The sequence below is a fragment of the Coregonus lavaretus genome (assembly GCF_964263955.1).
Source record: "Coregonus lavaretus genome assembly, contig: HAP1_SCAFFOLD_320, whole genome shotgun sequence".
In the NCBI taxonomy this organism is placed as follows: Eukaryota; Metazoa; Chordata; class Actinopteri; order Salmoniformes; family Salmonidae; genus Coregonus; species Coregonus lavaretus.
Window position 1 is genome coordinate 451,490 of NW_028159255.1, and position 17,050 is coordinate 468,539.

At 50.7% G+C, this 17,050-nt stretch overlaps 1 protein-coding gene across 3 annotated transcripts in view; it reads left to right on the forward strand.

The window, feature by feature from the left end:
* The window catches only part of rhpn2 (rhophilin, Rho GTPase binding protein 2), a 75,277-nt gene that overhangs the window by 20,631 nt on the left and 37,596 nt on the right, over positions 1-17,050 (forward strand). For all 3 annotated transcript variants that reach the window (XM_084197385.1, XM_084197386.1, XM_084197387.1), the window contains one exon: positions 457-585. In XM_084197385.1, coding sequence (XP_084053511.1) covers positions 457-585 — 129 coding nt within the window. The remainder of the gene's footprint in view (positions 1-456; positions 586-17,050) is intronic.

Genomic DNA, 17,050 nt, shown 5'->3' on the forward strand with positions numbered 1-17,050 from the left:
CTGTATCTCTCTCTGTCTGTCTGTATCTCTCTCTGTATCTCTCTCTGTATCTCTCTCTGTATCTCTCTCTGTATCTCTCTCTGTATCTCTCTCTGTATCTCTCTCTGTATCTCTGTCTGTCTCTCTGTATCTATCTCTCTCTCTGTATCTCTGTCTCTCTCTCTCTCTGTATCTCTGTCTCTCTCTCTCTCTGTATCTCTGTCTCTCTGTCTCTGTTTCTCTCTCCGTCTGTTGTCAGGTTTCAGTAGTTCGACGTTCCTCCACCCTCCTCTCTCTCCTAGCAGCAGTTAAAGAAGTGTACTGACCAGACCGACTGGTTTATCCAGGTTTATTTCTGTGGAGTCACTCCCTGCTAGTAATCCACTGGTCTCTACTGTCTCTCTACTGTCTCTCTACTGTTCTAACCCCCCCTTTCCAATGTGTATTGTGAATGCTAACATGTCTTCCCGTCTCCAGGGCGACCTCCAACAACAAGGTGTGTGAGATGGTTGGTCTGGAGCTCAGCTATATCAACTCCAACCTGCAGCTCCTCATGGAGCAACTGGAGGGGCTCAACAGCTCAGTGGAAGTCTACCAGAACGTCCAGTGAGTATACTACACCCTTTAAACCCTTTGCACTCCCCTTTTACCACCCTACCACCCAACCACCTACCACCCAACCACCCTACCACCCTACCACCCTACCACCCAACCACCTACCACCCTACCACCCTACCACCCTACCACCCCACCACCCACCCAACCACCCTACCACCCTACCACCCTACCACCCAACCACCCTACCACCCTACCACCCAACCACCCTACCACGCCACCACCCAACCACCCACCACCCAACACCACCCTACCACCCAACCACCCAACCACCCTACCACCCAACCACCCTACCACCCTACCACCCAACCACCCTACCACCCTACCACCCAACCACCTACCACCCCACCACCCCACCACCCTACCAACCACCCAACCACCCTACCACCCTACCACCCTACCACCCTACCACCCAACCACCTACCACCCAACCACCCTACCACCCTACCACCCTACCACGCCACCACCCAACCACCCACCACCCAACACCACCCTACCACCCAACCACCCAACACCCTACCACCCAACCACCCTACCACCTACCACCCTACCACCCTACCACCCCACCACCCTACCAACCACCCAACCACCCTACCACCCAACCACCTACCACCCTACCACCCTACCACCCTACCACCCTACCACCCTACCACCCTACCACGCCACCACCCTACCACGCCACCACCCATCCACCCAACCACCCAACCACCCTACCTATCATGCTACATGCCTTAACATAATACAGTCATACAGGGAGCTACAAAAGGATTGGGACGGTGAATGTTGTTGTTTTGGCTCTGTACTCCAGCATTTTGGATTTGACTATGAGATTAAAGTGCTGCCAGTTATAATTTGAGGGTATTTTCAATCATATCGGGTGAACCGTTTAGAAATTACAGGAACCTTAATACACTACAGTCAACTGGGCCTTAAATAAAACACCAGCAACCTTAATACACTACAGTCAACTGGGCCTTAAATAAAACACCAGGAACCTTAATACACTACAGTCAACTGGGCCTTAAATAAAACACCAGGAACCTTAATACACTACAGTCAACTGGGCCTTAAATAAAACACCAGCAACCTTAATACACTACAGTCAACTGGGCCTTAAATAAAACACCAGCAACCTTAATACACTACAGTCAACTGGGCCTTAAATAAAACACCAGCAACCTTAATACACTACAGTCAACTGGGCCTTAAATAAAACACCAGCAACCTTAATACACTACAGTCAACTGGGCCTTAAATAAAACACCAGCAACCTTAATACACTACAGTCAACTGGGCCTTAAATAAAACACCAGGAACCTTAATACACTACAGTCAACTGGGCCTTAAATAAAACACCAGCAACCTTAATACACTACAGTCAACTGGGCCTTAAATAAAACACCAGGAACCTTAATACACTACAGTCAACTGGGCCTTAAATAAAACACCAGCAACCTTAATACACTACAGTCAACTGGGCCTTAAATAAAACACCAGCAACCTTAATACACTACAGTCAACTGGGCCTTAAATAAAACACCAGCAACCTTAATACACTACAGTCAACTGGGCCTTAAATAAAACACCAGCAACCTTAATACACTACAGTCAACTGGGCCTTAAATAAAACACCAGCAACCTTAATACACTACAGTCAACTGGGCCTTAAATAAAACACCAGGAACCTTAATACACTACAGTCAACTGGGCCTTAAATAAAACACCAGCAACCTTAATACACTACAGTCAACTGGGCCTTAAATAAAACACCAGCAACCTTAATACACTACAGTCAACTGGGCCTTAAATAAAACACCAGCAACCTTAATACACTACAGTCAACTGGGCCTTAAATAAAACCCCAGCAACCTTAATACACTACAGTCAACTGGGCCTTAAATAAAACACCAGCAACCTTAATACACTACAGTCAACTGGGCCTTAAATAAAACACCAGCAACCTTAATACACTACAGTCAACTGGGCCTTAAATAAAACACCAGGAACCTTAATACACTACAGTCAACTGGGCCTTAAATAAAACACCAGCAACCTTAATACACTACAGTCAACTGGGCCTTAAATAAAACACCAGCAACCTTAATACACTACAGTCAACTGGGCCTTAAATAAAACACCAGGAACCTTAATACACTACAGTCAACTGGGCCTTAAATAAAACACCAGCAACCTTAATACACTACAGTCAACTGGGCCTTAAATAAAACACCAGCAACCTTAATACACTACAGTCAACTGGGCCTTAAATAAAACACCAGCAACCTTAATACACTACAGTCAACTGGGCCTTAAATAAAACACCAGCAACCTTAATACACTACAGTCAACTGGGCCTTAAATGAAACACCAGGAACCTTAATACACTACAGTCAACTGGGCCTTAAATAAAACACCAGCAACCTTAATACACTACAGTCAACTGGGCCTTAAATAAAACACCAGCAACCTTAATACACTACAGTCAACTGGGCCTTAAATAAAACACCAGCAACCTTAATACACTACAGTCAACTGGGCCTTAAATAAAACACCAGCAACCTTAATACACTACAGTCAACTGGGCCTTAAATAAAACCCCAGCAACCTTAATACACTACAGTCAACTGGGCCTTAAATAAAACACCAGCAACCTTAATACACTACAGTCAACTGGGCCTTAAATAAAACACCAGCAACCTTAATACACTACAGTCAACTGGGCCTTAAATAAAACACCAGGAACCTTAATACACTACAGTCAACTGGGCCTTAAATAAAACACCAGCAACCTTAATACACTACAGTCAACTGGGCCTTAAATAAAACACCAGCAACCTTAATACACTACAGTCAACTGGGCCTTAAATAAAACACCAGGAACCTTAATACACTACAGTCAACTGGGCCTTAAATAAAACACCAGCAACCTTAATACACTACAGTCAACTGGGCCTTAAATAAAACACCAGCAACCTTAATACACTACAGTCAACTGGGCCTTAAATAAAACACCAGCAACCTTAATACACTACAGTCAACTGGGCCTTAAATAAAACACCAGGAACCTTAATACACTACAGTCAACTGGGCCTTAAATAAAACACCAGCAACCTTAATACACTACAGTCAACTGGGCCTTAAATAAAACACCAGGAACCTTAATACACTACAGTCAACTGGGCCTTAAATAAAACACCAGCAACCTTAATACACTACAGTCAACTGGGCCTTAAATAAAACACCAGCAACCTTAATACACTACAGTCAACTGGGCCTTAAATGAAACACTAGGAACCTTAATAAACACAAAATGCACACACACATTGCTGTGGAATGCGGAGGGCTTTGACATGCTTTAATTAGGCTGACATGCATCACAGCAGCTCAGGGGCTTCACATAAAGAACTGGAGGGGGGCTTCACATAAAGAACTGGAGAGGGGCTTCACATAAAGAACTGGTGAGGGGCTTCACATAAAGAACTGGAGAGGGGCTTCACATAAAGAACTGGTGAGGGGCTTCACATAAAGAACTGGTGAGGGGCTTCACATAAAGAACTGGTGAGGGGCTTCACATAAAGAACTGGTGAGGGGCTTCACATAAAGAACTGGAGAGGGGCTTCACATAAAGAACTGGTGAGGGGCTTCACATAAAGAACTGGAGAGGGGCTTCACATAAAGAACTGGTGAGGGGCTTCACATAAAGAACTGGAGAGGGGCTTCACATAAAGAACTGGTGAGGGGCTTCACATAAAGAACTGGTGAGGGGCTTCACATAAAAACAAAGAACTGGTGAGAGAGCGAGCAACAGAGCGAGGGAACAGAACCGGCCTGTCTGGTTGAGAACAGAAACACAAAGGATTATGGATGAGGAACCAGTGAGCTCAGAAGATTAACACATTTTTTACATTTTTGTCATTTAGCAGACGCTCTTATCCAGAGCGACTTACAGTTAGTGAGTGCATAAATTTTTTTTTTCATACTGGCCCCCCGTGGGAAACGAACCCACAACCCTGGCGTTGCAAGCGCCATGCTCTACCAACTGAGCTACACGGGGCCAGTACACCCACTCATATGTCTGAGGAAGTTATCATGGACCCGTCTTCAGTTAGCAGGTCACAGGTGAGAAACACCCACTGGTCTGATGAGGAAGTTGACATGGACCCGTCTTCAGTTAGTAGGTCACAGTTGTGAGCCAGTTTGTTTCGTTTTGTGTGTCTCAACATCCTAGATAGGTACAGCTTATATACAACATCGCAAACGCTCCACATTCAACCAAGTTATTGCTGGAAATAGCATTACTTTTTAAAAGCTCCTATCGCAGAATATCACAAACACTCAACATTGAACTTAGTTACCATTTTAGGACGGGCATCAATATACCCACAGCTTGGGTTTGGAAAAACAGAAAATCACAAAGGAGAGAGGGGGGAGAGAACACTCTTAGCCTCTTCTCTAAGGGCACTTTCACATATCCCCTTATGATCTGGATCCTGGAGGGTTTGGTACCCTGGACCTGATCCTGGAGGGTTTGGTACCCTGGCCCTGATCCTGGAGGGTTTGGTACCCTGGCCCTGATCCTGGAGGGTTTGGTACCCTGGCCCTGATCCTGGAGGGTTTGGTACCCTGGCCCTGATCCTGGAGGGTTTGGTACCCTGGACCTGATCCTGGAGGGTTTGGTACCCTGGCCCTGGTCCTGGAGGGTTTGGTACCCTGGCCCTGATCCTGGAGGGTTTGGTACCCTGGCCCTGATCCTGGAGGGTTTGGTACCCTGGTCCTGATCCTGGAGGGTTTGGTACCCTGGTCCTGATCCTGGAGGGTTTGGTACCCTGATCCTGGAGGGTTTGGGACCCTGATCCTGATCCTGGAGGGTTTGGTGCCCTGGTCCTGGAGGGTTTGGTACCCTGATCCTGGAGGGTTTGGTACCCTGATCCTGGAGAGTTTGGTACCCTGGCCCTGATCCTGGAGGGTTTGGTGCCCTGACCCTGGAGGGTTTGGTACCCTGGCCCTGACCCTGGAGGGTTTGGTGCCCTGGCCCTGGTCCTGGAGGGTTTGGTACCCTGGCCCTGGTCCTGGAGGGTTTGGTACCCTGGCCCTGGTCCTGGAGGGTTTGGTACCCTGGCCCTGGTCCTGGAGGGTTTGGTACCCTGGCCCTGGTCCTGGAGGGTTTGGTACCCTGGCCCTGGTCCTGGAGGGTTTGGTACCCTGGCCCTGGTCCTGGAGGGTTTGGTACCCTGATCCTGGAGGGTTTGGTACCCTGGCCCTGATCCTGGAGGGTTTGGTACCCTGGCCCTGATCCTGGAGGGTTTGGTACCCTGGACCTGATCCTGGAGGGTTTGGTACCCTGGACCTGATCCTGGAGGGTTTGGTACCCTGATCCTGGAGGGTTTGGTACCCTGGACCTGATCCTGGAGGGTTTGGTACCCTGGACCTGATCCTGGAGGGTTTGGTACCCTGATCCTGGAGGGTTTGGTACCCTGGCCCTGATCCTGGAGGGTTTGGTACCCTGGCCCTGATCCTGGAGGGTTTGGTACCCTGGCCCTGATCCTGGAGGGTTTGGTACCCTGGCCCTGGTCCTGGAGGGTTTGGTACCCTGGCCCTGATCCTGGAGGGTTTGGTACCCTGGTCCTGGAGGGTTTGGTACCCTGGTCCTGGAGGGTTTGGTACCCTGGCCCTGACCCTGGAGGGTTTGGTACCCTGGCCCTGGAGGGTTTGGTACCCTGATCCTGGAGGGTTTGGTACCCTGATCCTGGAGGGTTTGGTACCCTGGCCCCGTGCTATAAAGCATGTGTGAAAAGCAAACGAATGCTGACTAAAATGAATCCTGGACGTGCGTGAGTAGTAGGTCCAAGATCCAGGACCAGAGTACCAGGTGTTGTGGCGTGGCAGCGCGAGTCGGGTGGAACTCTTTTTGCCGTTGTAAACTAGCTAGTTCGCTAAATGTCATATAGAATGTGCGTCTTGCTAATCGCTCCCTGAAACTGTTATTTTCAGGTCTTATCAAGAGAACATCATCCCTGGTCGTCCCTACTGCCTCTGATCTGGTGGACTCACTAAACACAAATGCATAGTTTGTAAATTATGTCTGAGTGTTGGAGTGTGCCCCTGGCTATCTGTAAATTATTATTTTTTTTAAACAAGGAAATGGTGCCCCCTGGTTTGCTTAATAAAAGGAATTTGAAATAATTTTTACTTTTGATACTTAAGTAGATTTAAAACCAAATACTTTTACACAAGTAGGATTTTACTTGGTGACTTGGGTACTTTTTCCACCACTGGAAAAATGCCCTCAGCCTCTCTCTGTATGCAGCCAGACACTCCTCAGTAAGACAACATGTTCTCCATGACAACCACAACCAAACATAACATCCTGATTGGTCAGATGTTAGCGAGTGCCCTATCTGAGGCCCAATCAGAGTCCCTGGAGACCGGCCCAAGCACGTTCTCTTTCTTCCAGTTCTGGTAAGAAGGTCTGGAGGCCAAATGGGACCCGATTCCTTTAATTGTGCACTACTGAAGCGGCAGGTAGCTTAGTGGTTAAGAGCGTTGTGCCAGTAACCGAAAGGTTGCTGGTTCTAATCCCCGAGTCGATGTGCCCTTGAGCAAGGCACTTAACCCTAATTGCTCCTGTAAGTCGCTCTGGATAAGAGCGTCTGCTAAATGACATAAAATGTAAATGTGCTTTTGATCAGACCCAAAGGGAATAGGGTGCCATTTTGGACGTATCCCTGGTGTGGTGGTACTGTCTGTTGTACCATTGCATTGCCCTCTCTGAGTAACAGATTCTCAGAAGGCCTAAAAGCCTTTTTAATACGGTGTTGGCCTACTTGGCGCTTGGTTTGAGTGTTTTTGGGGTTCAGCTCCTTTTTATAAGGTTGTTTGTGTGAGACGGAACAGGGATATCTAATGACCTATATAAAACAGACTGCCAGTGCCAGCCTCGCTGAGGGTGAAGCATGCCTATGTTGCATCCCAAACGGCACCCTATTCCCTATATAGTGCACTACTTTAGACCAGAGAATGGCACCCTATTCCCTATATAGTGCACTACTTTAGACCAGAGAATGGCACCCTATTCCCTATATAGTGCACTACTTTAGACCAGAGAATGGCACCCTATTCCCTATATAGTGCACTACTTTAGACCAGAGAATGGCACCCTATTCCCTATATAGTGCACTACTTTAGACCAGAGAATGGCACCCTATTCCCTATATAGTGCACTACTTTAGACCAGAGAATGGCACCCTATTCCCTATATAGAGCACTACTTTAGACCAGAGAATGGCACCCTATTCCCTATATAGTGCACTACTTTAGACCAGAGAATGGCACCCTATTCCCTATATAGTGCACTACTTTAGACCAGAGAATGGCACCCTATTCCCTATATAGTGCACTACTTTTTACCACAGCTGTGTGTTTCCTGGTCAAACGTAGGGCACTATATAGGGCGCCGTTTGGGACGGAGCCCCAGACTACAGTGACCCCCTAACCCCCTTCTCCTGGAGAAGCTCCATGTGAACCCTTTTAGGGTCTGTGTCTTTGGGTGGCTTTTTACTGAGGGATGGAATGCCCCAGACTACAGTCACCCCCTAACCCCCTTCTCCTGGAGAAGCTCCATGTGAACCCTTTTAGGGTCTGTGTCTTTGGGTGGCTTTTTACTGAGGGATGGAATGCCCCAGACTACAGTGACCCCCTAACCCCCTTCTCCTGGAGAAGCTCCATGTGAACCCTTTTAGGGTCTGTGTCTTTGGGTGGCTTTTTACTGAGGGATGGAATGCCCCAGATGTGTTCTGGGATATCTGGGTCGGATTCCCTGGACTGCAAAGTAAAACTCTCCCTGGCAGCTCCCCACCTCCCCCAAACCCTCTCCCCTCTATCAGGCTGGCAGCTCCCCACCTCCCCCAAACCCTCTCCCCTCTATCAGGCTGGCAGCTCCCCACCTCCCCCAAACCCTCTCCCCTCTATCAGGCTGGCAGCTCCCCACCTCCCCCAAACCCTCTCCCCTCTATCAGGCTAGCAGCTCCCCACCTCCCCCAAACCCTCTCCCCTCTATCAGGCTGGCAGCTCCCCACCTCCCCCAAACCCTCTCCCCTCTATCAGGCTGGCAGCTCCCCACCTCCCCCAAACCCTCTCCCCTCTATCAGGCTGGCAGCTCCCCACCTCCCCCAAACCCTCTCCCCTCTATCAGGCTAGCAGCTCCCCACCTCCCCCAAACCCTCTCCCCTCTAACAGGCTAGCAGCTCCCCACCTCCCCCAAACCCTCTCCCCTCTATCAGGCTGGCAGCTCCCCACCTCCCCCAAACCCTCTCCCCTCTATCAGGCTAGCAGCTCCCCACCTCCCCCAAACCCTCTCCCCTCTATCAGGCTAGCAGCTCCCCACCTCCCCCAAACCCTCTCCCCTCTATCAGGCTAGCAGCTCCCCACCTCCCCCAAACCCTCTCCCCTCTATCAGGCTAGCAGCTCCCCACCTCCCCCAAACCCTCTCCCCTCTATCAGGCTAGCAGCTCCCCACCTCCCCCAAACCCTCTCCCCTCTATCAGGCTAGCAGCTCCCCACCTCCCCCAAACCCTCTCCCCTCTATCAGGCTGGCAGCTCCCCACCTCCCCCAAACCCTCTCCCCTCTATCAGGCTGGCAGCTCCCCACCTCCCCCAAACCCTCTCCCCTCTATCAGGCTAGCAGCTCCCCACCTCCCCCAAACCCTCTCCCCTCTATCAGGCTGGCAGCTCCCCACCTCCCCCAAACCCTCTCCCCTCTATCAGGCTGGCAGCTCCCCACCTCCCCCAAACCCTCTCCCCTCTATCAGGCTGGCAGCTCCCCACCTCCCCCAAACCCTCTCCCCTCTATCAGGCTAGCAGCTCCCCACCTCCCCCAAACCCTCTATCAGGCTGGCAGCTCCCCACCTCCCCCAAACCCTCTCCCCTCTATCAGGCTGGCAGCTCCCCACCTCCCCCAAACCCTCTCCCCTCTATCAGGCTGGCAGCTCCCCACCTCCCCCAAACCCTCTCCCCTCTATCAGGCTAGCAGCTCCCCACCTCCCCCAAACCCTCTCCCCTCTATCAGGCTGGCAGCTCCCCACCTCCCCCAAACCCTCTCCCCTCTATCAGGCTGGCAGCTCCCCACCTCCCCCAAACCCTCTATCAGGCTAGCAGCTCCCCACCTCCCCCAAACCCTCTCCCCTCTATCAGGCTGGCAGCTCCCCACCTCCCCCAAACCCTCTCCCCTCTATCAGGCTGGCAGCTCCCCACCTCCCCCAAACCCTCTCCCCTCTATCAGGCTGGCAGCTCCCTACCTCCCCCAAACCCTCTCCCCTCTATCAGGCTAGCAGCTCCCCACCTCCCCCAAACCCTCTCCCCTCTATCAGGCTAGCAGCTCCCCACCTCCCCCAAACCCTCTCCCCTCTATCAGGCTAGCAGCTCCCCACCTCCCCCAAACCCTCTCCCCTCTATCAGGCTGGCAGCTCCCCACCTCCCCCAAACCCTCTCCCCTCTATCAGGCTAGCAGCTCCCCACCTCCCCCAAACCCTCTCCCCTCTATCAGGCTAGCAGCTCCCCACCTCCCCACCTCCCCCAAACCCTCTCCCCTCTATCAGGCTAGCAGCTCCCCACCTCCCCCAAACCCTCTCCCCTCTATCAGGCTAGCAGCTCCCCACCTCCCCCAAACCCTCTCCCCTCTATCAGGCTAGCAGCTCCCCACCTCCCCCAAACCCTCTCCCCGCTATCAGGCTAGCAGCTCCCCACCTCCCCCAAACCCTCTCCCCTCTAACAGGCTAGCAGCTCCCCACCTCCCCCAAACCCTCTCCCCTCTATCAGGCTAGCAGCTCCCCACCTCCCCCAAACCCTCTCCCCTCTATCAGGCTAGCAGCTCCCCACCTCCCCCAAACCCTCTCCCCTCTATCAGGCTAGCAGCTCCCCACCTCCCCCAAACCCTCTCCCCTCTAACAGGCTAGCAGCTCCCCACCTCCCCCAAACCCTCTCCCCTCTAACAGGCTAGCAGCTCCCCACCTCCCCCAAACCCTCTCCCCTCTATCAGGCTGGCAGCTCCCCACCTCCCCCAAACCCTCTCCCCTCTATCAGGCTAGCAGCTCCCCACCTCCCCCAAACCCTCTCCCCTCTATCAGGCTAGCAGCTCCCCACCTCCCCCAAACCCTCTCCCCTCTATCAGGCTAGCAGCTCCCCACCTCCCCCAAACCCTCTCCCCTCTATCAGGCTAGCAGCTCCCCACCTCCCCCAAACCCTCTCCCCTCTATCAGGCTAGCAGCTCCCCACCTCCCCCAAACCCTCTCCCCTCTATCAGGCTAGCAGCTCCCCACCTCCCCCAAACCCTCTCCCCTCTATCAGGCTGGCAGCTCCCCACCTCCCCCAAACCCTCTCCCCTCTATCAGGCTGGCAGCTCCCCACCTCCCCCAAACCCTCTCCCCTCTATCAGGCTAGCAGCTCCCCACCTCCCCCAAACCCTCTCCCCTCTATCAGGCTAGCAGCTCCCCACCTCCCCCAAACCCTCTCCCCTCTATCAAGTCAAACCCTCTCCTCTCCACTCTATCAAGTCATACGGGAGCAGACATACCCCAGCCATGGGAACAGCCTTTGTTGCTCTCTCCCATCAGCCTCTATTTCAGCCCCACAGAGACCAAGTCACCTGCTCCGTCTCTCTCTCTACCTAGAGACAATACTACAAGGAACGCTGTTAAAGCCCGACCACAGAGACCAAGTCACCTGCTCTGTCTCTCTCTCTCTCTCTCTCTACCCAGAGACAATGGTACAGCCTTTATAATCCTGCTGTAGACCAGAAACACACCGCTGCAGTCTCCTGCACTGCCTGTCAGTCCTTTGTGTCTGTGACTGTGGGAAAACCAAAGGCCTCCGGGTGTTGGGTTAGAACGGCGTATTCGCCCAGCCCAGCGCAGCACAATGCCAGTTCTTAGTCACCTGTACTCTTAACACCACAATAGACAGCTTAGCTTCATTCTACCAGTCTACCTGTCTGTAATATTACCTCAGCCTGAGGTAGGGCAGAGACCCGCGGAACAAAGGACCTCCTCTCCTTTCTCCTATGTTCCCTCTTTCTAGCAGCATGTTCTGCCCCTCTTCCTCAAGTGCTCTCCTTTCCCTCAGACCGGATCTAACTGGTTTCAGCATGAGGTAAAGTGACAAAGACTGCAGTTCTCTTGTAGTGGAAATCTGCTTCATGAGACTACTGGCTAACACTACAGGTCCATGATGTGAGGATATATTGATGTTTACTGGCTAACACTACAGGTCCATGATGTGAGGATATATTGATGTTTACTGGCTAACACTACAGGTCCATGATGTGAGGATATATTGATGTTTACTGGCTAACACTACAGGTCCATGATGTGAGGATATATTGATGTTTACTGGCTAACACTACAGGTCCATGATGTGAGGATATATTGATGTTTACTGGCTAACACTACAGGTCCATGATGTGAGGATATATTGATGTGTACTGGCTAACACTACAGGTCCATGATGTGAGGATATATTGATGTGTACTGGCTAACACTACAGGTCCATGATGTGAGGATATATTGATGTTTACTGGCTAACACTACAGGTCCATGATGTGAGGATATATTGATGTGTACTGGCTAACACTACAGGTCCATGATGTGAGGATATATTGATGTTTACTGGCTAACACTACAGGTCCATGATGTGAGGATATATTGATGTTTACTGGCTAACACTACAGGTCCATGATGTGAGGATATATTGATGTGTACTGGCTAACACTACAGGTCCATGATGTGAGGATATATTGATGTTTACTGGCTAACACTACAGGTCCATGATGTGAGGATATATTGATGTTTACTGGCTAACACTACAGGTCCATGATGTGAGGATATATTGATGTTTACTGGTTAACACTACAGGTCCATGATGTGAGGATATATTGATGTTTACTGGCTAACACTACAGGTCCATGATGTGAGGATATATTTATGTTTACTGGCTAACACTACAGGTCCATGATGTGAGGATATATTGATGTTTACTGGCTAACACTACAGGTCCATGATGTGAGGATATATTGATGTTTACTGGTTAACACTACAGGTCCATGATGTGAGGATATATTGATGTTTACTGGCTAACACTACAGGTCCATGATGTGAGGATATATTGATGTGTACTGGCTAACACTACAGGTCCATGATGTGAGGATATATTGATGTTTACTGGCTAACACTACAGGTCCATGATGTGAGGATATATTGATGTTTACTGGCTAACACTACAGGTCCATGATGTAAGGATATATTGATGTTTACTGGCTAACACTACAGGTCCATGATGTGAGGATATATTGATGTTTACTGGTTAACACTACAGGTCCATGATGTAAGGATATATTGATGTTTACTGGCTAACACTACAGGTCCATGATGTGAGGATATATTGATGTTTACTGGCTAACACTACAGGTCCATGATGTGAGGATATACTGATGTTTACTGGCTAACACTACAGGTCCATGATGTGAGGATATATTGATGTTTACTGGCTAACACTACAGGTCCATGATGTGAGGATATATTGATGTTTACTGGTTAACACTACAGGTCCATGATGTAAGGATATATTGATGTGTACTGGCTAACACTACAGGTCCATGATGTGAGGATATATTGATGTTTACTGGCTAACATTACAGGTCCATGATGTGAGGATATATTGATGTTTACTGGTTAACACTACAGGTCCATGATGTGAGGATATACTGATGTGCTTCCGCACTGTGAACCCAAAGCCTCCTCAACATCTCAATTAGCACAATGACTTGCAGAGTATGAAAGCATGTCTCTTCCTGATGGAGCACATCAGAAGAGCCAGAGAGCACTCAGCTGTGTTGGGCTGGTTAGTTCATTAGGGCTGGAGCAAGAGAGCACTCAGCTGTGTTGGGCTGGTTAGTTCATTAGGGCTGGAGCCAGAGAGCACTCAGCTGTGTTGGGCTGGTTAGTTCATTAGGACTGGAGCCAGAGAGCACTCAGCTGTGTTGGGCTGGTTAGTTCATTAGGACTGGAGCCAGAGAGCACTCAGCTGTGTTGGGCTGGTTAGTTCATTAGGACTGGAGCCAGAGAGCACTCAGCTGTGTTGGGCTGGTTAGTTCATTAGGGCTGGAGCCAGAGAGCACTCAGCTGTGTTGGGCTGGTTAGTTCATTAGGGCTGGAGCCAGAGAGCACTCAGCTGTGTTGGGCTGGTTAGTTCATTAGGGCTGGAGCCAGAGAGCACTCAGCTGTGTTGGGCTGGTTAGTTCATTAGGACTGGAGCCAGAGAGCACTCAGCTGTGTTGGGCTGGTTAGTTCATTAGGGCTGGAGCCAGAGAGCACTCAGCTGTGTTGGGCTGGTTAGTTCATTAGGGCTGGAGCCAGAGAGCACTCAGCTGTGTTGGGCTGGTTAGTTCATTAGGGCTGGAGCCAGAGAGCACTCAGCTGTGTTGGGCTGGTTAGTTCATTAGGGCTGGAGCCAGAGAGCACTCAGCTGTGTTGGGCTGGTTAGTTCATTAGGGCTGGAGCCAGAGAGCACTCAGCTGTGTTGGGCTGGTTAGTTCATTAGGACTGGAGCCAGAGAGCACTCAGCTGTGTTGGGCTGGTTAGTTCATTAGGACTGGAGCCAGAGAGCACTCAGCTGTGTTGGGCTGGTTAGTTCATTAGGACTGGAGCCAGAGAGCACTCAGCTGTGTTGGGCTGGTTAGTTCATTAGGGCTGGAGCCAGAGAGCACTCAGTTGGGCTGGTTAGTTCATTAGGGCTGGAGCCAGAGAGCACTCAGCTGTGTTGGGCTGGTTAGTTCATTAGGGCTGGAGCCAGAGAGCACTCAGCTGTGTTGGGCTGGTTAGTTCATTAGGGCTGGAGCAAGAGAGCACTCAGCTGTGTTGGGCTGGTTAGTTAATTAGGGCTGGAGCAAGAGAGCACTCAGCTGTGTTGGGCTGGTTAGTTCATTAGGGCTGGAGCCAGAGAGCACTCAGCTGTGTTGGGCTGGTTAGTTCATTAGGACTGGAGCCAGAGAGCACTCAGCTGTGTTGGGCTGGTTAGTTCATTAGGGCTGGAGCCAGAGAGCACTCAGTTGGGCTGGTTAGTTCATTAGGGCTGGAGCCAGAGAGCACTCAGCTGTGTTGGGCTGGTTAGTTCATTAGGGCTGGAGCAAGAGAGCACTCAGCTGTGTTGGGCTGGTTAGTTCATTAGGGCTGGAGCAAGAGAGCACTCAGCTGTGTTGGGCTGGTTAGTTCATTAGGGCTGGAGCCAGAGAGCACTCAGCTGTGTTGGGCTGGTTAGTTCATTAGGACTGGAGCCAGAGAGCACTCAGCTGTGTTGGGCTGGTTAGTTCATTAGGGCTGGAGCCAGAGAGCACTCAGCTGTGTTGGGCTGGTTAGTTCATTAGGGCTGGAGCCAGAGAGCACTCAGCTGTGTTGGGCTGGTTAGTTCATTAGGGCTGGAGCCAGAGAGCACTCAGCTGTGTTGGGCTGGTTAGTTCATTAGGACTGGAGCCAGAGAGCACTCAGCTGTGTTGGGCTGGTTAGTTCATTAGGGCTGGAGCCAGAGAGCACTCAGTTGGGCTGGTTAGTTCATTAGGGCTGGAGCCAGAGAGCACTCAGCTGTGTTGGGCTGGTTAGTTCATTAGGGCTGGAGCCAGAGAGCACTCAGCTGTGTTGGGCTGGTTAGTTCATTAGGGCTGGAGCAAGAGAGCACTCAGCTGTGTTGGGCTGGTTAGTTCATTAGGGCTGGAGCAAGAGAGCACTCAGCTGTGTTGGGCTGGTTAGTTCATTAGGGCTGGAGCCAGAGAGCACTCAGCTGTGTTGGGCTGGTTAGTTCATTAGGACTGGAGCCAGAGAGCACTCAGCTGTGTTGGGCTGGTTAGTTCATTAGGGCTGGAGCCAGAGAGCACTCAGTTGGGCTGGTTAGTTCATTAGGGCTGGAGCCAGAGAGCACTCAGCTGTGTTGGGCTGGTTAGTTCATTAGGGCTGGAGCCAGAGAGCACTCAGCTGTGTTGGGCTGGTTAGTTCATTAGGGCTGGAGCCAGAGAGCACTCAGCTGTGTTGGGCTGGTTAGTTCATTAGGACTGGAGCCAGAGAGCACTCAGCTGTGTTGGGCTGGTTAGTTCATTAGGGCTGGAGCCAGAGAGCACTCAGCTGTGTTGGGCTGGTTAGTTCATTAGGGCTGGAGCCAGAGAGCACTCAGCTGTGTTGGGCTGGTTAGTTCATTAGGACTGGAGCCAGAGAGCACTCAGCTGTGTTGGGCTGGTTAGCCCTAATGTACTGCAGTATGTAATGTTCTGCAGTCTTTAATGTACTGCTGTCTTTACTGTGAATAGTGTTATGTCTGGGATGACCTACTGTACTGCTCAGTATCTGTTTGGAAACAGATGTGTATTGTATCAAACCAGCACTAGTGAGCCAGTAGTGACTGACTGAGAGCAAATTGTTTGTCTTAAGCAGCAGGAGATTGTGTGAATGTGTGTTGGTCAGTGATAATATGTAGCGAGACCATACTTCTATGTTAGGAGTGGATTCTGAAGGAGTATACACACCCTTCTCTTGCTAGTTTCACTTTAAGCTAAAGGGATGTTTGACATTTTCTACAAACTCTCCCTCCTAATCGGGACCTTTATTTTAGTCAGCTGATATTTCCTGATAAGAAGCTGTAGCTGGTCTGCTTCTGTCAACAACCACCCCCAGCAGACTAGGACATATTAGAGACCCCCAGCAGACTAGGACCTATTAGAGACCCCAGCAGACTAGGACCTAATAGAGACCCCCAGCAGACTAGGACCTATTAGAGACCCCCAGCAGACTAGGACCTATTAGAGACCCCAGCAGACTAGGACCTATTAGAGACCCCCAGCAGACTAGGACCTATTAGAGACCCCCAGCAGACTAGGACCTATTAGAGACCCCCAGCAGACTAGGACCTATTAGAGACCCCCAGCAGACTAGGACCTATTAGAGACCCCCAGCAGACTAGGACCTATTAGAGACCCCCAGCAGACTAGGACCTATTAGAGACCCCCAGCAGACTAGGACCTATTAGAGACCCCCAGCAGACTAGGACCTATTAGAGACCCCCAGCAGACTAGGACCTATTAGAGACCCCCAGCAGACTAGGACCTAGTAGAGACCCCAGCAGACTAGGACCTATTAGAGACCCCCAGCAGACTAGGACCTATTAGAGACCCCCAGCAGACTAGGACCTATTAGAGACCCCCAGCAGACTAGGACCTATTAGAGACCCCCAGCAGACTAGGACCTATTAGAGACCCCCAGCAGACTAGGACCTATTAGAGACCCCAGCAGACTAGGACCTATTAGAGACCCCCAGCAGACTAGGACCTATTAGAGACCCCCAGCAGACTAGGACCTATTAGAGACCCCCAGCAGACTAGGACCTATTAGAGACCCCCAGCAGACTAGGACCTATTAGAGACCCCCAG